Below are 27,231 nucleotides of genomic sequence, written 5' to 3' on the forward strand. Positions count from 1 at the left end.
GAGAGCGACCGCACGCAGCCTCGGGGGGGGGCGGGGGGGGGGCTTCCACCGTCCAACCCACACGCCGAGGGAGGGTGGAGGTTGGTACACCACGTATGCATGATGAAATATGCGTAGCGAACTCATGGTAATGTATATCCATTTATCATTTGACTGCTGGATGACGGCCACTCTACCTGTGCAGGTCATGATGGATTGCCTTTAAAGTGCAATAGGGATGTGCCAGTGATAACACTTGTGACCTGCAGCAAGAAATACATTGGGGTTCGATTCATGACTCGGGCGTCTTTCTGCGTGGAGTTTATTTCAGCCCCTGTTCTACACGGTCTTCCTCCCGACGCTAAAACACATACAATATCATTGTTTTTGGCTAAACATCTCACTGTTATTGTCAGACCCTCCTTGACAATAGTTGTTTGGACTCGGTGTGGCTTTCCTGGGGAAATACGCAACGATGGTTACTTCTCCATGCTGGTCAGTGTGGGTTGATATCACTCGCTACTTGCATTCGTCTTGGCCGGGAAACGAACTCAGGGCCTCGGGTTTGTGGGACAGTGCTAACCCCACGGTGTTACCACTCCACCTCCGAGCATGCATATACACACGTCTGTATTAAAAACAATACCCATTTCAGAAAGGATATTACTTTGAGCTTCTGTGTCAATCTCCTCATTGAGTATTTCCACGCGAGAGGAAGCCTGAGATCTCGCGCATGAGGATAATATTGAGAACGTGCAGGTAAGTCTGCAGCCGACCTACTATACCTCCACCCGACCCGTCGGCCCCCCCCTTTAAAGATGGGCGTTACACATGAACCACCGCACATGGGACTACCCAGTTGCCAGTGTAACTTGGCATTGATTTGCCACCGCTTTTTATTCACGCAGCCTTTTAATTGGCTTCTACTCCATTGTTAAGGGCGGTAAATGGATATTCGGAGCAATTTGCATTTTCCTCGAAGCATTTTTACGGTTTCCACAACACAATGCAAACTGCGCTTGAGAGTGCGGCACACCTTAATATATACAATTTAATGATTCACAAATTGCTTTCTGGAGGACCGTGTGAAATCAAGAAAGTGCCTTTGCACATTAGACCTCACTGTTTTTTTAAATCTTAATTTACCTGCAGAGACTGCAAGACAAAAGATCAGTGCCACATTTTCAGCGCAATAACATATTACCTGGATTGCAGCATCGCGGCAATGCACTACAAAGTCCAGAAGCCTCGCGGGATGAACGAAAATGATGTTTACTCACCGACTCCTAAAACGGGTCACAGTGACCCAGCACATACGCAGACACATCACAGTGACCCAGCGCATACGCACACACATCAGTGACCCAGCGCATACGCACACACGTCACACATCAGCCCGTGAGCTTGGAAAGGGCTTTGCGCCTCGAACAGTCCTGAAATGAAATTCTGAAGATTTTCTCTGTACCTTTGCCTCGGAGACCTCCCGTAACAACCTTTGATACGCGTCTGGTGTTTTTTTATGTCACAATTAAGTGAGGCTGTCCTTCCACAATGCGAATCAGCGGCAACAGCAGGGCGAGAAATGTGCAGTTGTATGAAGCTGGCAAGACCAGAAGAGGCGGAAGGGAGTTTCTTCAAAGCTGAGCCGTGCAAGAAATATTAGATTAAGACGGCTACGCCGCTTTGTGCATAGCAGAGGGGTCCACTATACGTGAAGATTGCAATCTGAAAATCACAGGACGTGCATTTTATGAGGAGCGCCCAGTTCCTCAACTTTGAGTGCTGGTCATCGTTGCACGTTAACCGTGGGGCTACGTCCAGTGCAGCAAGGCCCATTATTACACTGTACTACTATGCTCCCATGTTTGCACCTGGGGCGTTCACCAACCCGGCAATGATGGGCGTGTACTCGCGTCAAAACAATCCCCATGACCCGCGCACGGCGTGGGGGGAGGCCCCCCTCATCCGGCAGGGGAGTGAACGGCTGTACATCACTGCTGTTGTATCTGCATTTTGCGAAGATGCAAACTTATGTGGATTTTACTCAAAGGTGCTTCGTCTGCTCTTTGATGAAACTGACTGTGTCGTGGGCTTGCTACGTGCTCCAGAGGCCAGTTTTTTTTCACCACAAGTGGCTTAAGAAATATAAACAACTAGCTTTACTACCCGGCTTCGCCCGAGACTTGGATTCTTGTCTTGGATTAATACACGGCCTACGCGGAGGGTGGGGGGGGGATGCGTGATGCTGCTGCATTCGAGTGACATCACAGATGTGACTGTCACCGCTCACTTGCCGTGCGAAATATATCCATTACTGTGTACAGTCTGGAAGCTACCCACATGCCAAATTTCAAGTTTGTTGCATTTTGGGAAGTATGCTAAACATTTCGAACAATCACACATTCACAAATGTCTCTTTTTTTATATAGATGTTCCCTAACGAGCTTCTTTTCCAGCCTGTCTTGCTGTCCGCCTATGCCCAAGAGATATCTGCGTATCTATTTTTTGCCGAACCTAAAAACAAACCTTCAGGGGCTATTTTAAAACGCCTCCCAGCCATAGAATGAACGTGTGTCCCGAGACGCACTTTTACGCGTAGGAAGCAAAACTTATTTTTGTGAAAGTAATTTTTATATTTATAAGTTATATTTCCAAGCAATTTATCCAAAAACGAAGGGCATGGAAACTCAGGATCCCTGAAAATATCACTGCAACTGAAAGGTTGAGAACCTCTGTTTTAAAACAATTGGACCTCCTGGTGATTCGATTGATCGCGTTGATAGGGCACAGCGATTCGATTCTTGCATCAAATTGCGTTTTTTCACACGATAGTGAATGATAATTTTTGGCGACGTTATATAGATGATTCGGTGCCACGGTAGCGAGATGTTAAGTACCTCACCTGATATACATGAGGTCGTGTGTTTGATTTCGATCCTGATGCCTGTATATTTGGAGTTTGCATGTTCTCCCTGTGGTTGTGTTGATTTTCTCCGGGTCCTCTGGTTTTTCCCTCCACATTTAGAATCGACATCACGCCTTTAGAGTGTTTGGCTGCTATACATTTCCACATGAGAAGTCACTAAGTTGAGCTATCATTTGTGGCCTGGTCGCTTCTGAAAAAGAGCTACATAGCTTACCTGGTAAAAACAATGATTGTTAGGCTACTATTAATCATTGCACATCAACCTCTCAAGTTGCTTACAATAAAAATAAGGGTCATGCTGTCGCTACACAGCGGCCCCTTAGCATTTCCGCCATCTCCAGGCAGTCTGGGTTCACCGCGAGGTGGGTGCTGCCTTCTCGCAGAGTGCATCGTGCGTATCCGATGCCTCCTTTGGACCACCACCTATTTGATCCTCGTGTTGTCTGTAATGCGGGTTTTGCGTCACATTTCGTGCTGTGCGTCATTGCATATTCTGTACAATCTTGTCCCATCTCCTCTCTCACAGATTTTGTACCGTCTCTTAAAGAGTGTCCCTCATTGATATTTGGTTTTTTACCCTTCTATCTGGCAACAAAACTGACACCTTTTTTTACAAGGAGTCATGTTTGCATAGACCACAATACTTGCAGCCATAATGCAAACAAAAAACATAACTCTGATAATATATGCACTGTCCTTGAAGTTGATTGGTGATTGGTCAAGAAGGGTAAAAAAAACAATTATCATATTTTTTACTGGCAAATGAGGTTCCAATGGTGTAAATGCTTACCCCGAGCTCTCATACTCTGATGGTGCATTGTCTTTGAGTTGTGCGCCTTTTGGCGTCATCTGGTCCAACCCATGTGAGACTAGGCTCTAAGGAAAGCTGTCTCGGGTGTGGACCAATCAACTTCAAGGACAGTGCATATATTATCAGAGTTATGTTTTTTGTTTGCATTATGGCTGCAGGTATTGTGGTCTATGCAAACATGACTCCTTGTAAAAAAAAAGGTGTCAGTTTTGTTGCCAGATAGAAGGGTAAAAAACCAATTATATTTTTTACTGGCAAATGAGGTTCCAATAGTGTCCCTCATTGTTTTGTCCTTGTGCGTCCTGTGTGTTTTTGCCTGTCTTGTTAGGACCCAGTCACATTGCCCCCCCCACTCACTCCTCTTTGCCGTGCCAGTCAATCCAGGCATTCCGGTTAAATGATTGTATTTGTGCAAACTTTGCCGTAATCATAAATAATATTATCGATTCCTAGCCAAGCGATTCTTTGCGTGTATCGTTCGTCACACAATTGGGGTTTCATCGACGCATTCTGATGCTACTTTATAATACGGTATCCCCGAACACTGGTAGAAGATCGGTTTAATTTTGGCCCAGAGCAGAGAGAGTAACCAACTGATAGTTTGACACCATTTGACCACAGCCTCTGGGCTTTCCCCAGTTTAGCTGCAGAGGCCCCAACATGTTAAGGTCATGTGGTAGTGTCGCTAATCTGCACGCTGCCGTGAAGCTTAAAATGCTTGAAACAAAGTGGTTAAGCCTCGATACTTGCAGTGCTCGAGACGGGCATGCGAGTTGAATTTCAGCGTTACAGTGTGCATATAGCTGAAGGCATAAACACACAGGACAGAATGGGAAACAGTGGAGGGTTTACAGCGTTCATAAAACGTTACATTCAACCAAGCTTGCTTCCGGTTAAATTGGGTGACAATATAGGTCCTTTGTTCATTGCAAGAGTTTCCCTGAAATGTTATAGACCTGGACAGTGTCATTGAATTGTCGCTTTTCTAAATGCTTTATTGGGTTATGTTCCCATGCTCAGAGATGGAGGATGCTCCTGACTTGCTTAAACTCACAGTAAAATGTATAACGTGCAAACAACAGTGAATCCTCAACAGGTCTTGATCTCAATGGATGAGTGTGAACAAAGTAAAAAAAAATTGGGGATTCAGAATCGGAATATTTATTTATACTGGAGGAATCTGGTGAGATAAAGCTCTTCACAGAAGTCGAGTTCGGGCGGGTTAAAACAACACAATTTCTAGGATTGAAGCCGGCACGATTATTGGTGGTACGTTCCTTGCCCTGTTGGGGCTGCGTGCTGTCTGAGTGTCCCGTGCGCTGTTTGGATGTATGACTGCTAAAGCGTTCTTCTCCTCTGCATCAGCTGACTTGCATGTGTTCACGTGAGTCGTCCTGTCAAGCACGAGGTCAGCTTGTGTTGTGCAGTGTTTATTGTCGAGACAGCCTATGTTTGGACAGCCAACAAAACAAACGGGCAGTAACGTCTCCTTCGACGACCTCCGTTTATTTGCGTCATTGTTTTTTCTACACCGACGGGCGAATGTTTAGTTCATAATTAGATGGGCGCCTACGTGTTAAACTGTCTTAAAACTGTACAAGTAGTATTAAATTTCACTTATACGTTTTAATTTGTACTGATTGACAAAAACCTGCGGTGCATGTTTTTGTTGCCATTTGTACGTCGGCGGGGGAGTGCTAAAAGGCTTTGGTGGGATGTGGTGGCGTCAGCGGCAAGATGACATCTTGATCGTGGGGGAGATTGATAGTGTCGATGCGAGCCACGTGGTGTTACTCAGGGTAGTGCAAAAGAGGGAATGGAGAGGCGTGCAGTCTGTCGATTTTTTAAACAGATATGCCAGAGCTGTTTTAACTCATAATTTAATAACACAGCCACGGGCAAACTTTGGTTGGGTCCTTATTCCCCAAACAAGTGCTCTCCGTGCGTGCCGTGGGCGGCGTTGGCGGCGCACGACTCTCTATTTGGGTCCCAGCTGTGGGTCCGCGGGAGCAGCGGGAAAGGGGGGGGGGGGCTTGTCAGGGGCCAGGTAAGGCAAGCTCGTGTGACCCGCGCCCGCCACCACCGTTTTCCGCCCCAACACCGTACGCGGCTTCCCACCGTACGCGGCTAACCGCGAGAGAGCGCCCAGTGCCAGAAGTCCGCGCTACTGTACACGGGGGCGTCCTGACACTTGGCTTGCGCAACTCTATTGGCTGGGGGTGGGGCGAGGCAGCACCGAGCTGGGCCGGGGGCCTCTGCTGGATATGCGAGGCGTGCGCGGGCATGTGTTACACATTAACCAGAATTTTGGAATGGGGAGCGCAAATCAGCTGACGAGGCAGCGCGGCCGCCCCCAGTGTCGACACGCCGCCGTGGCGAAATTCACCGAAAGGATCCGCGGCAACAGCGGCCGCTCGAGTTACAGCCCCCCCCCTCATCCTCCTCGGCCCTTGGCGCGTATTTTACTCTCCCGTTGGCGCCGCCGCCACCACGTGACGCTCGCCCCCCCCTCCCCTGCGGATGCCCGCAATCTGCTGTGCCCGCGACTGCTTACGGCATTAGAAAGTGCGCGGCACGTCAGAGGATTGTGCGTCGGTTGCCTTTGCTGCGCTGCCTGCATTGGGCCGCACCGCTCCGCGCCCTGCCTCGGTGTCCGCCTTGCCGTACGGGGCCGCGATGAAGACGGCATGTAGGTGGGTCTGTCCGCCGTCCGTGAGTAATGGACTGGGAGCGGTGACATGGTTTATGTAGGCGCTTGCTCTCCCAGCCTTGTGTGTGTTTTTTTAGTCTCTGGAATGATTGTGGCAGTTGAGTTGAGCTTGTATTGCAGCTTTGCTTGCCTGAGCATTCGTCAGAACAGAGATGTGTGTGTGTTCGTTGAACTTTCGCATCGTATGTAGCCAACCGCCGTGCTAATCGAGAGGTGCAGGACAATGTGTGGCATCGGTGGTAATGCTGCTTTTTATGTCTTGTTGACGTGCAACCCTGAAAGTGGTTTTGTGGGTGGGGCTGGGGAGACTGAATAAACACTGTGTAGCTGATAGTTTGTTAGTTCACAGCTCTGTCATTCCACTGTTGGATGACGGCCTCCCCCCCCACACCTCTCGTCAGTGGCGGCAGTTGTTGGACCGGTTCGGATTTCACTCGTGAAATTAATAAAGCATGCTTGCTCGGTGGTAATTTTAGTAAACGCCTTAAACAAACTGAGTCCTGTGCACGCCCCTCCGATTGCACACCACTGGTAGCTGATGGGTCAGGGTAATACATTGTAGTCGACGTTGTGGGCTCTTGTATTTGTCCTCGGTGACTTTATTTAGCCTCTAGAAATGTGAAAGGGATTTACATTGATTGTCAAAGGCACGCCCGAAGGATTACTGAAAGTTGCGCACACTCCTCTGACTTCCTGAAAGAAACGCGATTGGGAATCCCCCCCCCCCCCATGCAGTAGGGAGCAAGAAAAGTTGCCCGACTGAACTTTCATCGTTGAGCAAGATGTGATGGGGTTCTGTGGGACAAAACTCCTAATGGATTGCGCCAACCAGACGATGTCAAAGTCCTGGCGCACTAACTGGAGAGATGGAGCCGTAAATCGGGCATGAGATGGAACGCAGCACGCGGTTGTGAATGGTGGAGATGCCTTCATCGAGCGGTGGATTGAATTGGATAATTCTGTTGGAATACGTAGATTTAGATGGATATTGTTTATTTCGGCAGGGAGTGCCCATGCATTAAGCTAAACAAATGCAAACATGGCATCAAATGCAATTGAGAGGCTTTAGAAACCCGGGTGCAGCGTGCAGGACAGTTGGTGATTATTCATATCAAGTTTGAATTTAAATTTCAACCCAAAATTACGTCTAAATGACTACCACCGAAGCGACAGCGTCAATTGTGGCGAACTGTGCTTGGGCTCATCGTTTGCATTCACTCAACACAGGGCAGTTGTGGCTCAAAGTGGTTCGGGATTGTTTAGAAGGTGGCCACATGAATGTTAACAGCCACTCTAAGAGTTGGTTATTCCTATTCATCCCCTATGGGACGTAAGGCCACGGATGAGTTCTCTCCACTTCTTCCCATCGGCCGCTCTCGACTTCACCGCCGACTTGCCGATGAAGTCTGCATTCCCGAAGACGAATATCCCCCTGCTGCACACCGTGGCATGTGGCACCAAATATATACGCCCCCAGTTGCAAATACCCAGTTTGTGTCGTTTATAATATTTAGAAGCATTTATAAACGTGAACATCGGTGGAGTTGCTTATCTTAATCTTAGGAACTGTTTATCTTGGGTCAGCTTTTTCCTGGCGGTTTGAGCCCCCCACAGTGCTCTGTAGTGTTGAGACTGAGCCTGGTGTTCCACACTGGTACACATCGATGAGCTGACGCGAGCCAAAAGAGTTTGCACACCCGCACACATTGCTTGGCGATAAAGTGTGCAACATGCGTGTATCGCATGCAGTCCGCCACGTGGCAAGAGGGCGGGTAGGGGGAAGCGAGTGACCTTCGGAGCCCTCGTCTTGTAGCCTTCGCCGCATCAAAGTGTTGAGCCGCTTCAAAGCATGCGCCCACTCGGCCTTCGCTGCTGGATTCCTGCTGCTGCATTCTGGCCTTGTTATTGCTGCAGTTGAAAAAAGAAAACACTTGGCGGTCAGCATGGATGTGGACAAAACCAGTACGGTGGTGGTGGCGTCTGGCTAGATCGGTCTTTCGTAATGGTCTGGTTTCGTAATGGCGACGGGGCTGGCAAACCAGGCCGTTTAGCAGCTGCGTTATTGCGCGTTGGCCCCTCTGTTAAATGAACTGGAAGTCGGTACAGTATTGCCTCGTTATTCACGAATTTGCTGTTCGCGATTTTGTCTATTCTTGAATCACATATGGAACTTTACACGACCACTGCATTGAGCGAAAGTGATGATGAGAGAGAAAGTGATGATGAGAGAGAAAGTGATGATGAGAGAGAAATTGATGATGAGAGAGAAAGTGATGAGATAAAGAGAACTTCTCTAAACTTTAGAAGCGTCTGCAGATGTTGCGAGTACGATATTCGTAGACCAGTATCTGCGAAATTTGCTATTCACGAGCATCTCTTGAACGTATCCCTCGTGAATAACGAGACAATACTGTGTAACTGTACTGGCTGTTTTGGTTTCGTGCTGGCACGTGCCGGAATGCTCGGTACAGTACATTGATGTGCGATATTCTACCACGCAAAATACGCAACTAAGAACTCGCTTTTGACGTTGAACAGTTCAACATCTAGGCCCAAATTTAATGGATTTGGTATTTTTTGTATAGTAAGGTAATGTTGGTTGCTTTTGACTCTGGGATTTATTTGCCTGTATGCGTGGAAGTGTGTTGGCCATGCACGCGCGCAGGGCGAAACTAGTCGGATAAGTCTGGCTGCGGATCCTCAATAAAAACACTGATGTTGTCGAGGCTTGAAGATGATATATTGTGCAAAGTTGTAATGTGTCGAATATTCTTACATCTGAACGTGTGAATCGTGCACCGTACTTACGGTGTTTTAGAATCGCGCAAACGCGTATATATCTAACCAGCCGAGGGCCCGGCGTCCATGTTGCAATGGGAGATCTGAGGGAAAAGCTATTGCAAAATGCCACAGCACGTGCAGAGTTGATCTTGCAAACTCCGTGGAGGCGGCTTGACTCATGATTTAGAGTCAACGAAGCCGTCGTGTGACACGCATGGATGGGGCCAGTCATGGGCTCGCCAGATTTAGACGAACTGGCAACCCTAGGAAAATGTAACTTTTGTGTTGGCCACTACCCACTACAAACAACTTTTCAGGGTTTATTAGAGCACGTATAAGGCCGGTGAAAGTATTCCTCCTGCCTGGCGAGTGATCTTTGAGTTGGCGGCCAGGGACATGGATTAATCCGGAGTTGAAATGGCTGCTTGTCTCGCCTGTCTGTCGAGTTGAAGCAGGTCTTGCTGGCTGCCTCTGCTGGGTGCGGCTATTTGAGTTAATGGAAGGGCATATGTGGGCATCTGATAGCCGCCACAATTAACCGCCGGTTTTGAAGCGGACAAATCATTTTTTATACACGGACAAAGCTGTGTTGGACTGTTGATGAGGTCTGTCTAAAGTTGAGTTGAGGACATATTCAAAAGCGGTTACGGAACAATGCTTCCGACGCATTTAAAACAAGAAGCATGCTGCTGCTGTTGTCTATCTCAATAAAATGAATACACTGTTTGCATAAATGGGGTGGCGCTGTTTTTGGTTTGTGCCTGTATTCCTATGAATTTGTCCTATATGGTGGTTCTCCCATTGTGTGGATTTCTCTTCCCCCACTGTGCTCTGGGGGGTGGGGTGGCTCTGACTGCCCAGTGCCCCTTGTGGAATGCTTGGAATTTTGTTGCGTTTGTGTGCACATTGTGCACGTGGAAGTCATCGACCACTCTCGCTCGCTCTGGGGCTTGTGGGCTGTGCGCCTCGTGCTGATGCCAATGTGAGGCATTGTGGCAATGCGGCCGGTGGTGAGTGAGGGGGGGGGGCTCGAGAGAGTAATGTAGGAGGGGGTAGGAAACATGCGGGTTGACTTCTTTGACCTGTTTCTTTACCATAACAATGGCTAATCGGGTGCTTTGTTAACGTCCTTACTTTTATCCGTTATTCAAGCCGCCCCCCCGCCACGTATAACCTTAGTGGGGGTGGCTCAGTGGCTTGCAGTCAGGTTTCGAGTCCAAATCCTGGTTGGGGGGGGACCCATCCCCTCAATCTTCCAGAGGCGGTTAATAAAGTGAGAGGAACCACCTTATGGTTTGAGTAGGGCGGTGCCTGTGGACAGTCTTGCTCCCCATCATAGGAATGTGAAATGTTCACCACTGGCTTGGGGATGTAAACAGGAGATGAGAGCACTGTCTTTACCCAGTTGAGCATGGGAATCTGTGACTTTTAATTGTGAAATGTAGGAATTGTACGCAAGTGTTCGGTTACCCACAGTTTGCCGTGTTATTGTCCACTGGTTGTTGCTCACTTGAGGTCGGACGTGTTGCTCCATCCTGCGGTTGTGGAACTTAAACCCCCAGTGCACTGTGACCTAGTGCTTGTGCACATGTAATCTGTAGAGAGTCACGCTTGTGTTTACCGGGGTCGTTTTAACCACTCGCTTGCTTGTCGGTACAGTACTTTTGAGTCGCGAAGCAGCCATTAATCAGAGTTTCTGTTGGCTGATTGGCATCCATAGCTCAACGCGCTGACCAGCGTGGTGTGTATCACATGCTGTGGCATGTGTCTCGCTGTAATATGCCTTTGAATATTACACTTGAGACACGGGAAAAGGAACGCATGGATTATGGAACGTTTGCAATTTAGAAAGTGGCAAACAGTTGAGCAAGGTCACCTTAAAACCAGTCACAAGTTCAAATAATGTAAATCACCACTGCCCATTAATTCATCTGCTGCTGAATGAAGACACCTTCTCTAAGGCATTTCACTCTGTCATGCTTTCACCATGCAATGATCCAATTGGCTATCAATGGTAAGTCGAAGTTTGAAAAGGAATCTTGCCTGAGGGTTTTAGTTTTTGATAACTGATGTGTTAATTAAAGACGAGAGGAGAATATCAGAATTTCAGAAGCTTTAGCTTGTAAATAATTGATCACCTTTGTTTGTACGACAAGGATATGAAAAAATTGCATACTTACCGTACCTGATAAAAAAGTATCTTAGCGTAAGATCATACCATACTAAACCAAAGAATCCCATACTGTAATTTCTTACCGTACTGTACTGCCACCCTTGCTGTCCAGTTCTGTGACAGACCGGTGTCATTGTGTAGTTCCTCTTCTTGAGAGGAGCCCTTCGGCGCACTCACTGACCGTTCTCCTCCTGCCCGTGTGTGCGCGCTCCTGTGTGCGTGCGTGTGTTTCTGGCTGTGCAGGCAACACATTCTACTCCGGAGCGGCCGCGCAGGCCGTGCCGCCCTATAGTCTGCAGCAGCCGCCCTTTGTGCCCATCTCCCACGCGCAGCAGCAACAGCAGCAGCAACAGCAGCAGCAACAGCAGCAGCAACAACAGCAGCAGCAAAATGCCATGGCATCGCAGATGAAGCGGGAGAGAAAGCAGGTACAGACGTCACGCATTCGGATCGCCGGGGCACGTCGCGTAGGTCTCTGTTTGGGAGTCGGGTGCCATGTACACGTTGGGCCCTTTCACTACTTCACATTCTGGCCAAGTGCGCCAGCGCTGAAGCGAGCTGCCCTGCAATCGCAAGGTTTTGGGGGGGGTTGACACCAGCCCATCATCCCTTTGGGGTCTATAAAATATCCTTTAACAGTCTTTTTTCGAATTATGAAAGAGACTCTCCGCCTCCATTGGAACGTGGAACTTACACAATTGTTGCCTTTTAGGCAAGCTAATGGGTCCCGGAGTGGAAAGGTAAGTCTTGTACGGGACTCCCAGAGGCATATAACACCTGGTATACAGGAGGTCATGAGTGTCATCCTGACCCTGACGCTTGAATATTTGGAGTTTGCATGTTCTCCCTCTGGTCGTGTGGATTTTTCTCCGTGTCCTCCGGTTTTTCCCCTCCACATTTAGAAACATGCCCTAAGAGTATTTGGCTGCTATACATTTCCACGTGATAAGTCACTTCGTTGAATTATCAATTGTAGCCAGGTCGCTTCTGACACATTGCTGCATAGCTCAGTGGGGCCTTAACTGATAAAATAAAAATAGTTTATAGTTTTACATGGATGACTACTGCACTGGTGCGGCCTAATGAGGGTGAAACTGGTCTCCATTGGTTTAATTGCTGCTTGTTGGGACAGCCACATGTTTGCAACTCTTTGAGTTGAGGCAGCCTCAGACAATGCGCCCCACCACTTCAAGTTGTTTTGAGCTGTGGTGGTCTGGGTAAGTTTTGAGAGCTTTTGCACATGCATTGCAAATCTTTGCGTGTTCAATATATTTTTGACCATCTAATTTTTACAATTGACGTCGTGTGGCTGGGCGATTTCCCAATGGATGTAGACAATCCGAAGTAGTTTTGCAGCCTCGCTGTCCGCAGGGATTGCGAGACATTTGCGGTGCTCTCACTTAAGGGGGGGGGGTGGGGGGGTCACTCAACTGGAGGCCATTCTTGTCGCTCGTCCACATTCCAAGCATGTGCAATTGTGGAGGAATTGGTAGGTTGAAAGAAAAAAAAGACCAAAATATATTTACCATAACGAAATTAATGGCAAACTTGGAGCCAGGACAACGTTACGTCTCCACTCGGCTCTTGGAGCCCACGGGAGTGAACAGTGGGGGCACTCGGCTTCGTCAACCCAGCAAGGGCTTTCAACTTCCGAAATTGCTCGTGCTGCCTTGAACGCTCCCACTGTTGGGAACAGCCAGCCATACAGTAGAATTCGTATTAAACTGTAATTTTTTCGGGCCAGCTTGAGGCTTGTTAACGGTGATTGGTCTGGATGGAGGCATGTTCCCACTGATCATCGTCCTGGGTTCCGCAACTCCGCTGTGGGGGAGGCTGTGTTTGCCTGCGCGCTCGCAACTAAAAGCGCCGTCATGCTCACGACATCAAAGTGGTGGTCCCCTGCCTGCGTCGTGCCGGGATTAAATTGGCAATTGGCCCCCGAGTGATGGCCTTGTTACCTGTAATGTTTGTCACGCCAAACAACCGGCGTACTCTTAACGTGTAAATGTAGGCCTCGCGTCACGGTAATTAGAACGGCCTTAACGCATTGTACAGCGGTTTGTGAGGTTGGAAAGAATCCGCGTCTTTCTGCTATTGCCATTTACTGTTCGAGTGTTTGTATGAATGCTTGATATGTCCTCGGGAAAGTATGGTGTTTTTACGCCACGCATGCGATTGTCTTGGGTTAAATGAAGGAAGGGGTGATGTTCTCTCTAAATCACGAGTATTTTATCATCAGAAACGTGTTGATTCGTGTGATCTTAATTACGACATAGCCCAAAGTAATCTTGCGTTACTGTGCGACAGATGGTCACGTCATGTTATGATGGGGTAGTAGTGCCAGTTATAAAGCATGTGAGTGCCAGGCGCCCATTGGCACGGGGGCGCGTGTAGATGGCACGAGTACGGTTGTAATGATGTGCACGCGCACATTTACGCGTGGAACGCGGCAATGTTCGCATGCCCATTAACTTATTGGGAATTTGGATTAAACGAGGTGCTTGGTTAGGAATGCCATGCCGAAAAAGGAATGCCGCAGGCAGGATTTACAGTGCGATGATGAGCGGGCCCGCGTGCTGTCGCGGTTGAAACGCAGCATTGAGTTGCGACAGTTGGGGGGAGGGGGAGGGCGAGAGTTGCATTCCTTGGGGCGCTATTTTCTGGGTGGGTTGCAGGGAATGCAGAGGGAGGTCGAGGAGTTGCTCTGATTGATGTGGGGGGTGGTTGTTGGTTCTCGTGTGGTGTGGCTTTGTTAGAAGGACTGGCTGTAAACCAGCCCCATCCAGTGACTGTACCAGCCGTGCAGGATGTAATGCTCGCAGTGCCACACAATTTGCGTTAATTCGGTGGGGACGCACCCGCAGAGTGGGTGGTGGGGGGGCAGCCCTTTTTTTTAATCTGTGCTGGGGCATTTGGTGTGTGAGCGCCCGTTGATGAAGCTTCATCTCTGCAGTTGTGTGAACGCAGCTGTGAGCCAGTAGCTGATGTAGTTGTTGCATTTTTCTATAGATTCGAATCAGAGATCCAACGCAAGGGGGCAAAGATATAACGGAAGAAATCATGTCCGGGGGCGGAACCACGCGTAACTCTACCCCTCCGTCTCGGTCCAGCTCGACACCTACACCGCCACAGGTACCCCCACACAGGTCACAGCATGCACACACACCATCTACACCGCCACAGGTACCCACACACAGATCACAGCATGCACACACACACCACCTACACCGTCACAGGTACTGCATCATGCACACGGATCAAAACAAACCGGCATACAAAACAATGCTGCACACAACATTTCACCGTGTACCCCACACATTGCAGCACAACACAAATGTCCACGCTCCCATATCTCTCACTGTCCTGACACAGTACCGCTACCCTGCATTATTCAGCCTTGATTCATATCTCCAGCTACACTTAGTGCCTTGAAATATAATTCGTCGCGTTAGAGAAAAGGGAAAGGCTTGGTTACCATTTACTGCACCATGCTGTTGCAGGTTCACCAATGAGTTCTTACAATGTTTTTCAACGTGTGCCACGGTTGAGTGGCCAACGTGCCGCATCCCCGGCTAGCTTCGCCTCGCCCCCCTCCTTTTGAGGTTGGGTGTTGAGAGTCGCATTATTTTAGGCATTAGTGAAAAATGCGTTCGTGACGTGTTGCACGTTTTAATACCTGACGAATAAAGGCGAATAGATTACGGTCATGCATTTGGCGGAATCACTAAATGTTGTTGGCACAATTATTTTATCACCTGTTGCCTCCTTTTTTTAACCGATGCGTTCTTAAAACGGAGATTGCTGAATTTGGCACGTGGCAGCATGGCAGTCACGGCGTGTTGGCTGCTGGGGTGGGCGAGTAACGGTTTCTCCGCGTCCACTCTGCCGTCCACCGGTCACTTGAACCATCACGCTAAATCCGATCATCCTCGCAGCAGCGGCAGCTTTTGACTAACCATCGAACAAAGACGGTCACCGCATCGCGCGCTTCCGGATGCGCTTCTGCGGCCACCTGGAGTGGTCTTCCTTAGAAAGCCAGTGGACCTATGCACTTTTAAATTGTCCAGATTGAAAACGAATTTCTTTCGAATGCCTTTTTATGTTTAGTTTGCTGTCCTTCTCCCGCACGTCTGATTAGCACGGTTGTCTACGTAAAAGAAGTTCAACATACCTCCTTCCAATATACATACATACTTAGTTCATCTTTACTTCCTACGCATGCCCCAGCAGCCGCAGTCGCTGGCCATGAGATGGGCGCAGGGCTCTACTGTCAGAATCCCACAGGCAGGAGGAGGGTGAGGAAGAGGAGGAGGATGATGTGTCTTTATGTGGACGTTCCGTCATGCTTATCGAAAAACAGCCTCGTCGTTGTTGATGTATGCGCTTGTTGAATTTGGCTCAGTGAGCCGTGAATGCGCCTGGCTGTGTACCGAGTAGCGCTGCTTCGTGTGTGCTGCTCTTTGTAGCGATCTGGTAGCTCTATACTAGCAGCTCACGTCATGTTCTTTGCTTCAAAATCTTCGTAGTTAATGTTGTCCCGTCTTGTTCTCTCTTGCATCTCATCTGCACAACACATCTCCCTTACGATTAATTTCGATTCATGACATTTCGTTATGTTGAATTCTACCGCCTCTTCTTTCTCTTTATTGTTTCCATTGTTCGTTTTTTTTCTCCCCATTGACGACCTATAATTTGTAACAAAACTCTTAACGAATCTGACAACGCATCATTGGCTATTTTTTTCCTTTCTATGATTTCCCTGTTACGTTTTTGTTGCCGTTTCCTCTCTCCTCCCCTTTCCTATCTCTCTCCTCTTTCTCTACTCTCTCCCCTCTCTCTCCTCTCTACCCCCCCCCCCCCCGACTTGCTTTGGTTCCGTTGCCATCGTGGCTTTTTACGTGCCCGTGTTTGGCGGTGCTTTTTGTTGCTTGCCGGCGGTTTGGTTGGAGGCAGTTTGTTTACGCTCACCCCGCTCCTCCTCACCTCTTTTACCTCAAGCCACAGCCCCTGCTGCTGGCGCCGCCGCAGAGCAACGGGGAGAGCACCCTGCCGCACCCCATGGGGCCACCGGCCCGCCCAGGTACGTCTGCGTTGCGACACAAACGCTCATCTCGTCACGCCGAACGTCAGCCACGGTTTACCCCAACGAGTTAACCCGTTCTGCGTACAATGAGGGGGGAGGGGTTTAATTAGTGGTGTCGGCGTCCGTAAGATACGATTGCAGAAGGGAGTCCGAATATAGCAATGAAACAAAACAGGACGGACTCACCCAACACTTCAATATTTAGCACCACGTGCCACATCAATTAGTGCCATATTTCCAGTTTGAGGTCCGTGCATTCTTACTCGCCAAAGCAATGTTCGTATTGCTTTTTGACATGCTATTTGCAGGCACATATTTTCCTTTGCTTGGATATGCCAACTTATATTTGGGCAAACGTGAAAAATACTAATCCCCTCCAGCATTCAGCCTGGTTTTTCTCTTGATAAAGGCAGTCTTTAAGTGGTCAAGAGGCTGTAATTGGTATTAATTAAATATCAGTTAATGGTCTCCACCACTAACCATTAATGGTGCAGACCGTTCACTGGTGGTCATAGTGAGTGAAGTGTGGAGACCGCTTACAGTGACGTGTTGAGCTTAACGTGCTTTTACTTTGGGTGCTTTTGAAAAAAATGCCATTCATTTGATCTGGAATAATTTAGATTACTTGGCTGCTATACATTTCCACACGATAAGCCACTTAATTGGGCTATCATTTTTGGCCAGGTCGCTTCTGAAAAAGGGCTATGCAGCTCGGTGGGCTTCACCTGGTAAAATAAAAAATAGTTTAAAGTTTAGTTTATTTCGAGCACATACTTTAGAACCAGATGAGGACAATTTATAACATGGATATGGTTTGGTGTTCTGTTGGATATATGTTACCGTTGCTGGTGGTCTACACAATCTATCGCGTGATCATAGATTTTTACATTTGCATATCCGTTTTGAATGAGATTGTATTGGCATTGCGAAAGGCAAACTATAGCGCAGGACATGAATGACTGGCAAAGGTGGCTGGAGATTTGCGCATCGCTCACCAATGTGAACCCACGCTGGTAATAAACATGGGGGCCTCGCGTTGAGTTGCGTAGTGCCACGTAGCGTTGCTCACCGGTGACGCCTACATCATCGGGTCATCTCGGTGGACACGAGCCGTTGCTGGCCGACAGCGAACTTTGCTGAGCCTCCCATGTATCACAAGTTAGAATTTGTAATACAGTAAAACCTTGGATTGCGAGCATAATTTGTTCCGGAAATGTGTTTGTAATCCAAAGCACTCGTATATATAATGGAAACTCGGATGATTCGTTCCACAACCCAAAAATACTGTATTCATATACAAATTATTAATACAAAATACCTTATATTTTTATTATTTTTATTTAATATAAAGTAATCACATTTATTAATTAAATTGAATCGTGGCTGGTGTGAGGGAGACGAGAGAGAGGAGGGTTATTGTGTAGGACTACTTTCACTTGCAGTATAGTTACTAAAGAACAGTCACTACACTTGGACACAAAATAAAAAAATGCTTTACGCACACACTCGTAGTCACAACGCTATAGTAAACCGTGTACGCTCGCACGGATGTTGACTATACGAGTGAGGCACGCTGACTGAGACCGAGCATGGGAGACGATTACTCACAATTTCGCAGCGAGAGAGAATAACCATTGGCTCAGTTGTGATCACGTGACGCTCGGCAGACAAAGCGTATACTGTACGTACTGCTCGTATTGCAAGACATCGCTCGTTTATCAAGTTAAAATTAATTGCTCTTGCAAAACACTCGCAGACCAAGTTAATCGCAATCCAAGGTTTTACTGTAGATGTTTTTTTGTGTTAGATCGCGTAAATATATAAATGTGTCGTTAAACCCACCACCACCCGACAACCAACTAGTCAGGGTTGTCACGTAAACAGAACGTGACAATTCGTCATGAGTACAGCACGCCGGTGTGTTGGAGAGCCACGCCACAACATTTAGAATCCGAGTTTAGAATTGTGTGAAAATGAATGACTGCCGTTAAATGCTTGGCACAATGGTCATTAATTGTAGTTGCTCACCATTCGTAATTGGGTAGCAATGGATGCATAAATTGAAGTCAATTGCATTCTTATGCTGTCCACACCCAGGGGTCTGGCTTTGGCCGCCACAGAGGTTTGCTCATTCCATTCGTTCTCATCAAGGGCACGCCGAGTTGTTAGACACGTGATCACTGATCCCTGTTCTTGTGGCGTTCGGTGTCACCGTCCGTCGGACGCCATTGGCATTACGGCTTGAGAAAGCGATGGCGCCTTGGCCACGTCACCTTGCAGACGACGGTAGTCCGAGGAGAGAAATGTTCCCTAGAGCGCATGTAGCTCATGTCGCCATCAACGCAGCATCTCTCTGCCAGTGCAAGAGCTTAATTTGGATTTTGTTTGCATCAGCATCAGAATATTTATAAATACTCTAGGAATCTGATGAGCTATAAGCGCTTTTTCACAGATGTCCAGTAGAGGCGGATAAGAACGTCACAATAGTACAAAAACACGACAGTAGTGCAAAGTACAATAAAGGTAAACAAATCACCCAAACACACACAAATACAACTAAACCATCCCCATCCTACCAGGCACAGCCCACTGAGATATTCACTTATTTTTCAGAAGCCACCTAGCCACAAATGATGCCTCAACAAAGCGGCCCATCATTTGGACATTTATAGGACCAAAATAATCTAAATAATCTCAATGCATGTTTCAAAATGTGGAGGGAAAATCCGGAGAACCCGGAGAAAAAATCCACGCAACCACGGGGAGGGCATGCAAACTCCAAATTAACAGGCGTCAGGGTTGGGTTGGAACCTCCGGGTGGTATACCAGGCGTGGTTGAGTGACAACTCGTAAACGATCCATTCCGATAGTGATACGAGTTGTTGTAGAGTATGTTTTAACAATGTGATTTAAAAATCAGCAATGGCCACTCTCGTTACATGAGAAGGACTGCTTTGAAAACGATAATTAAATGCCATGGGAAACAAAGATGAATCTGTGAGTGCTGGGGGGGGGGATAATCTGTATTATGACAAGGTTTTATACATCGTGGCACTAAATGTAGCAACGGTTGCTGCTCATAGATTTCAGTCTGGCAGTTTAGTTGGCATAAAGTTAATGCAAAATAAATAAATAAACGGCTTGATATTCTCAATTGTGCCTTAGGCCTTAATCTTTTTCTGACCAGGGCAATTGAAGCAGGATTAATGTTTCGAATAAAAATGCTGTGGTGATCTTGCGATCGTTGTGAGCCCATCGTGCATGTAGAATCAAGTCAGAGGCCCCATCACAAAAGAGAATCTTGATCACAAAGCTCACGGAGTCCATTGCAGAAAAGTTTCTAAACAACCTGCGAAAACCCACAGCTCCGTGAGACACGATGCCAGCAGAACATTTTCTGCTGAAAACATCAATTTGGCTTAATTGGATAAAGTATACATTCAGTTGCTTTTTGGGTTAAATTATGTAGGTACATACTAATTATGAATCAATAATGGCCATCAGAGCCTACGTTTAAGATTAAAGTGTACTGTTCCTCATACGGTGGTTGCTGCATGTCGGCAACTGCCCGGCATACGACCAGCACCCAGAGAGCTCGGCATTTTAATAATGTACCGGCGATGTTGGTTAGGTGGGATTCTACGCCCCCCTCCCACCTACCCCATCGCACATGTGACCCTGCCACCTACATTTTTATTTAGTGTTTAAGTTTTCTAGGCGAGAGCAAGGAGTTTTTCTTTCACGCTCTTATAAACTTGCTGCTGAAGTAAATTGTAAAGTAAGTGCTGTTAAAGGCACGTCCGACCATTACAAACAAGCACGCGGCGCATTACTTGCCTTGCTCTGCCCTCTTGAGTTTCGTAATGACAGAAGCAGTGTTGCTGCATTTTTAGCTGCATTGTCTGCACACTTACTGAAGACTAACTTCGTGTAATCTTCCCTACGGCTGCATCCTTACCCCACACTTTCTCCTGAGCTCACACGTGGCTTTTTGAAAGGCTGATCGGAAGCCACTGCCCCCCCCCCCCCCACGTCTTATTGCTGAGCCTGCGGGGTTTAGAGTAGGCTCCAGCCTGGGCTCATGTGCTGGTGGCCATAACCAGAGCTGTACAAAACGCAAAATCACCTGACGTGAAGCCGATTTGATGTGTCTCACCGCTGAGTCCATGATCATGGAGACGCCTGCACGCATGTTCAAGAGGATGCTGCTTTTCTGCTCACGGCAGCGTTTTCCAGTCCGTGAGGAGTCTGCGATGACGAACTCGCGAGCATCGTTTCCCGGTGACGCGGTGAACGCCGAGATTTTTTAGCATAGGAATTTGGACGGTTTGAAAATATGGAAAACGATCATCCAAAATGCGTGATAATCTGGGTTAATTATATCGTGCGTGCCAATACAATGTCAACTTGTTGCTCACGGGTTCGCCTGATTATCGGGTGTAAAGGTGTGCACGGCTTGTTAACCGTGACGGCAGTAACGCTTGCATTGTGTGTTCGCCTCATACAAACATGAAAGTCTTCCAGCTTCACCTGGATTCACCTGCCTTGTCTGGTTCGTATTCTTCCTGATAGGCTGTGTTCTGGTTACTTGAAAAAAATCAAATCTGCAGTCGTGTGGCTGTAAAGGAGAGGGTGTCTATGGGACCCTTTTGCCAGCATCAATAATGTCGAAAAGTAACAATAAGTTTTACCCTTTCTGGCAATGAAACAGATGTTAAGATGTTCAAACACTAACTAGATACCATTAGCAAGGCATTCAGTCTGCATTAACCACATACTTTTGGAAAAATATGCAAGCAAACATGTTCTGATATTATATGCATTTAAGACTGATTGGCCTACACCAGAGACGGCCTTCTTTATGGCCTTGTCTCACCAGTGTTAGACCAGAACACTACAGGGTGTAATACTATTCCACTTGTGCGGATGTCAAGGAGAGGGTGTAATACTATTCCACTTGTGCGGATGTCCAGGAGAGGGTGTAATACTATTCCACTTGTGCGGATGTCCAGGAGAGGGTGTAATACTATTCCAGTGGGGAGCTGGTGCACTTTGGGCGTGGCGAAGTTCGAGTCCCGCTCACGGCCAACACCAGTGACGATTATCTCAACTGGTCCTGTACCTCCCGAGGTCAACTCAACTTCGATTGAATACCCTGTGCCATGTGTAAACATCGCCATTGGGGAGACAAAGGGGGTCGGACGTGGTGCTGGTCACCCACCACCCCCTCTTGTGTACTGTGGTGGCCTTCATAGGTGCTCGCTCACAGCAATTGCCTTAAGTCTGCTAAATGGTATACGGGAGATCTTTGTATTTTGTTTTGTATTATTTTCCATCGGGTTAAATCTCGCTGCCGGTTACGACTGCCAGCACACAAACAAAAAAACTTGAATTTTTCCCCAAGTACTTTTGCTAAAATATCAGCCCTGACAACTAAGTTTCACATGGACTGCCATGTAATGAACGTGTTTACTGCAGTGTGTGTTGGAAAGTACGCCACCCGTAAACATGGACGAAAGAGGACACTTGAAGGAGTTTCAGTGTTGCACCTCCTGTGAAGCTGTTCTCTCTTAACGTACTGGGACCCGGTGTTTGGCAAGAGACCCAAAGGATTAAATTTGCCTTGTGCCATAATGCTGGTCGTACGGTTGGAATAAAGTTAGGAAGGATACAGGTATCTTTTTTTCTTAAACAAACGCGTTGTCTGCTTTGTAACAATGCCTGTGTGTATATATGTATGTCATCGCTTGTTTGTGCAACAGAGGGAAAGCCGCGGCTGTCTGCGGCTGTGACAACGATCAAACCCCCTCCTCCGGACCCGACTCCTCCGCCGGCTCTCACCGGCTCTGACCAACACGCACCCGATGTCCAGCAAGACATCAAACCTCAGCAGCCTCAGCAGCAGCCTCAGCAGCCGCAGCCTCAGCAACCGCAGCCTCAGCAACCGCTGCAGCAGCAGCCGCAGCAGCTGCATCTGCAGCAGCAGCAGCAGCCGCAGCAGCAGCAGCAGCCGCAGCAGCAGCAGCCGCCACAGCTGCAGCAACAGCAGCTGCAGCAACAGCAGCTGCAGCAGCTGCAGCAACAGCAGCTGCAGCAGCTGCAGCAGCAGCAGCTTCAACAGATGCCGCAGCAGCAGCCACCACAACAGCAGCCACCACAACAGCAGCTGCAGCAGCAACTTGCATTGCAACAGCAGCAACTGCAACAGCAGCAACTGCAACAGCAGCAACTGCAACAGCAGCAACTGCAACAGCAGCAGCAGCATCAGCAGCAGTTGCAACAGCAGCAGTTGCAGAATCCGCCGCCCGCACTGGTGACTGCTCAGCCAGAGGCTGTGGCGGTCACACCGGAGTCGGACCCAGAGCCCGAGGCCGAGCCATCTCCGCCCCTGGAGCAGACGGCCAATGGCACGGTGCCCCTTGTCCCCGCTGCCCACGTGGAAGTGGCGCCGCCCGTGACCGCCACGTTGGCAGCGCTGCCCGCGCCCGCTGCATTGGCGGTGGTGGCGGCAGTGGAGGTGGCAACGGTGGAGCCTATGGTCCCGGCCCTGCCGGCCGTGGAGGAAATCGTGGTGGAGGTGCCGCCTCCGGCCGTCCAGGAAAAGGAGCCCGCGGCACCCCCCGCCCCCCCCGCTGTTGCGGCGCCCATCGTCATCGCCACCACCCCCGAGCCAGCCGCGCCAGCCGTCGCCCCTGCCATTACTGCCGCCCCCCTGAACGAGAAGGACACGGACATCTCCGCGCCCACAGAGGTGGCGCCTGAAGCGATAGACAAGCCTGCTGCTCAGGCAAAGGCCATTGCGCAGGCTCAGCCGGTCGCACCCACGAAAGCCGCGGCCGTTGCTGCGCCGCAGCCACTGCCTGTAGAACAGCCTCAACCTGCCTCGCAGGCTCAACCGACGCCACAGGCCCAGCTTCCCGTCGCTGTTGCCAGCCCCGCTGTTAAGGCCGTTTCCCCAGCCACCGTTGCTGCCGCCCCCTCTCCCGCGGCGGCGGTTGTGGCGCCGCCCCCACCCGAGGTTGCGGAGCAGGAGCAACATCAGCAGCAGGAGCCGCAACAGCAGCCGCTGCCACCGCCCGTGGTCGTCATGGACTTGAAGAAGCCCGAGGCTCCGGTCCCCAAGGAGGCCACCACTCCCACGGTGACCGAGGCAGCGGAGGTGGAGGCGCCTGTCGTGGAGCCGAAGGCTGCGGAGCCGAAGGTTGCGGAGCCGAAGGTTGCGGAGCCGAAGGCTGCGGAGCCGAAGGTTGCGGAGCCGAAGGCTGCGGAGCCGAAGGCTGCGGAGCCAAAGGCCCCCGAGCAGCCGGAGGTGGAGGAAGAGGAAGTGGAGGACATCCCCACGGCGCAGCCGGCCTCCCCACCCGGTCCAGCGACAACTGCCACTGATGGTATCCAGGGTGTGGGCTCGGTCTCGGAGGGTACGCGGTCGTTGTTTGTGTGTACTTGCGCAGCACATGCGCCGCTGCTTTCCAGTGTGCGTGTGAGGGCAGTGGCGTAGTGGGGGGCTGCATTTTGATCCCGTGAACCTGAGATTGACTACTTGCCTTGAACAATGCCATTGGCAATGAAATTTGACTCTCGCATAGTTTAAGCCTTAAATTGAGTAACCTGGTGCATGTGCATTTTAGCATTGGGGAGTCTCGCGGTTGTTTTATAACCCTTTGTTAAATTTACAAAGATGTGTCACGATTGACCAGAACAGCTGCATAATAGTGTGCATCTTGGCGGGAAAGTTCAAAGACATTTTTGCTAATTTTAAATTTTAATATCATGCTGCTGTGTGCATCCATATAACGGCATGCAGACAAGGTGTGCTGTTCTTCACTTTCAGTGTTGGGACTGTTGAGATATCACCAGTCCAGTGTAGGTTCACCTTTCACGTGGTTTCATGCGACCACTAATGTTTCCACTTCACGCAAGGTAAAGTCAATGGCTGACGGTAGAGAAATGCAGATGAATAGGGTATCTGAGGATGCAGCTTACTGAATGTTGTATCCGTGAATGCTGGGTTTGTCTTCCGTTCAGTGCGGAATCGACGGCTCAATGTGCAGTCATAGCAGCCCCCCTGTTCATCCTCTTTGAGTCGGGCCCTCTGCCCACTGTTAGATCCTTTTGGTCAAACTCAACTCAATCCTTACCCATCTTGAGCTTTCTTCTTCATTTCCTGGTAGGCCCCCGCCACATCTGAAATTTCGCTTTCAAGCTATCAAGCAAACGGTAGTTTGTCTTTTAATGTATCTTGGCCTTTTTCTTAACATTCTTGTCCCTTCCAATAACTTCCCTCAACACATGCTCACCTCTGAAAATCTTCCCAACTTTGTCACGTGCTCTGTGCCCTCCGCACCCCACAGCCGGTGCCCAGAAGAAGGTGAAGAAGGACTGGCACAAGAAGGAACTGGACGGAGACCTCATGAGCGCGTTCAAGGAGGTATAATGGGGAAGTTGGGCTCGTGTGGTGGCTGGGCTGCTGGCGGGAGGCGAGGGCTGTGACACGAAGCACAATCCATAGTAGACAAGCCGCCCGGTGCTCTCTTAATGGTGCCCTTCTCGACGCGGCAAACAAATTGAACCTTGTCAAAGCGATCGCTCCATGTGCTACACAAGGGAGATGTTAAATGGTTCAATGTGTTTATTGAGATAGATTGGAGACAACAATGTTTTCTCGTTATAAAAACAATATGGAGTGTAATTTTATCACCCTGTATGATTACCAGCATAACCAGGCTTGCTCCCCCCCCCCCCACTAACGATTTGCAGCCAACCGCCAAGGAGGAGCCACCAGTCGTGGAGGCGGCCGCTGTGCCCCCTAAGAAGGGCACTGAGCCAGAGGCGACCTCAGCCGGCAAGCTGACACAGCCGCCCGCAGAGGAGAAGGACGAGACGTGGGAGGAGAAGGAGGATAAGTCCGGCACTGGCTCCAACTCCAAGTATCAGTACAAGAATGGTGAGGGCTTGTGAAGGGCTTTTTAGTTTGAGCGAATGAGTTGGTTTTGGGGTTGAGTGGTGGATAGTTCTCGACGCTTGGGATGCGCACGTCGACACGCCTACACAATAGGTGCCATTGGCTACGACGAAGAAACGGCATCGCCAACTCGATGTTCACCACTCTCGTCATTAACGCTGCTGTGTTACAAAAAACTGGCGCATATTTATTGTCTGCGAGCAGTGTGAACGAGCTGCGGTTCTGACGCGGTGTTGAACTTGGGCTGTCGACCTCTTGCCGAGTGAGATCACTTGGCCCTTAGCGAGTGTGGTGAGAGGGCTGCATGGAGACGTATGGATACTCCTTGGCTTCATAAATACATGATGTTGCTTTCAGAAGACTGGAAACCCCTTAACGAGGAAGACAAGAAGAGGTATGACCGTGACTTCTTGCTGCAGTTCCAGTTCCGCCAGGCGAGCACAAAAAAGCCAGAGGGTCTCCCAGCCATCAGCGATGTTGTATTAGACTCGGTAAGTGTTTGGTGTGTGCCTGTCTGCATGTATATGCGTGTTTGTCAGAAGGGGGGAGTGGTCGTGTAGCGGTTAGCGCACTACGGACCCGGCTACGAGAGTTTGAATCCCGCTCCCGGCCAACACCAGTGATGAGTTTTTGAATTGGTCCTGGACCTCCCCTAGGTCGACTGCTTCAAATGAGTACATGGTGGCATATGTAAACATCACGAATCAGAATATTTATGCTGGAGGAATAGGATGAGCTCTTTTTCTCAGATGTCCAGTAACTCGGCAGACAAATGCGGCCTGGCATGGTTCTGACCACCACCCTTGTGTGCTGTGCCGGCCTTCATATGTGCTACTCTTGCTTAACAGTACTTGACCCAACAGTTTGTTAAGGCTACATGGGGGGGGGAGGAGTTTCTTTGTGTCAGAAGTGGCGGGTGCAGTGAGTAGTGCAATCTGGTCCTGTCGCCTTGACATTAAATCTCAGGACTTCAGTGGCAAGCTGTTCTACCTGACCTGGCCTTCTCCCCCTCGGTAGTTTCGGCCTTCAGTGAATGTCTGCTACAGTGGGTGAACATTGGGCACAGAGGAGAAAAGTGTGGCACTATTGGCACCACAAGTTCCGCCACCCAATTGTGTCTGCGTATGCTGCCCACTCACCCCAATGACAGAATGATTTACCGTGAAAACTATAACTTTTTTTTGGGGGGGGGGGGTGTCCTTTAAATTCTAAACCTATTAAATCACATTCATTATATGCTCTGATACAAGGTTCCACCTATGACTGGTTGATCACGTGGTGGCTGACCAGCTGGCTCCCCCACCCCATTGTTTCAGCAAAACCTCTTGTGTTTAATGGTCACATGGATCGAGTGTGGCAGCAGCAGCCCGAACTGTTTGCAGTTGCACTTAAAATGTGCGCGACAGTGCAAGTGTTTCCCACCCCCCCCCCCCCCCGTAACCACGTTCTTCCGTGCCTGTGTGTGTGCCTGCGTGCAGATGAACAAGGCACCCCCCCCACGCCTCGACCACGCGCGACTCATTAAGGCGGGGCCGGACTTCACGCCCTCCTATGCCAACCTGGACCGCCAGCAGATTATGGGCGGCCATGCCGGAGGTCCTGGGCCTGGCCCTGGACGCGGCCCCGTGAGTACCTACATGGTGCTGCTTATCACACCCCACGGCCAGATATGGACCTTTATCCATCACAATACGGCCTGTGGCCACATGAAAGGGCATGAAAGCAAAATGTATATATCACTGCAGGGATCTTAGCCATACTAATTGGGTACTAGAGGGGAATATATTTGACCTGGCTACACCGAAT

The 27,231-nt window shown here is 49.2% G+C and overlaps 1 protein-coding gene across 1 annotated transcript in view; it reads left to right on the forward strand.

Moving 5' to 3' along the window:
* LOC144728304 (eukaryotic translation initiation factor 4 gamma 1-like) overlaps positions 1 to 27,231 on the forward strand; it is a 135,377-nt gene that overhangs the window by 82,256 nt on the left and 25,890 nt on the right. The window contains 8 exon segments of the mRNA XM_078607637.1: positions 11,624 to 11,808; positions 14,390 to 14,512; positions 16,379 to 16,460; positions 22,226 to 23,881; positions 24,815 to 24,891; positions 25,221 to 25,407; positions 25,783 to 25,916; positions 26,904 to 27,050. Coding sequence (XP_078463763.1) covers positions 11,624 to 11,808; positions 14,390 to 14,512; positions 16,379 to 16,460; positions 22,226 to 23,881; positions 24,815 to 24,891; positions 25,221 to 25,407; positions 25,783 to 25,916; positions 26,904 to 27,050 — 2,591 coding nt within the window.

Source organism: Lampetra planeri, chromosome 28, assembly GCF_965212315.1.
Source record: "Lampetra planeri chromosome 28, kcLamPlan1.2.h2, whole genome shotgun sequence".
Classification (NCBI taxonomy): Eukaryota; Metazoa; Chordata; class Hyperoartia; order Petromyzontiformes; family Petromyzontidae; genus Lampetra; species Lampetra planeri.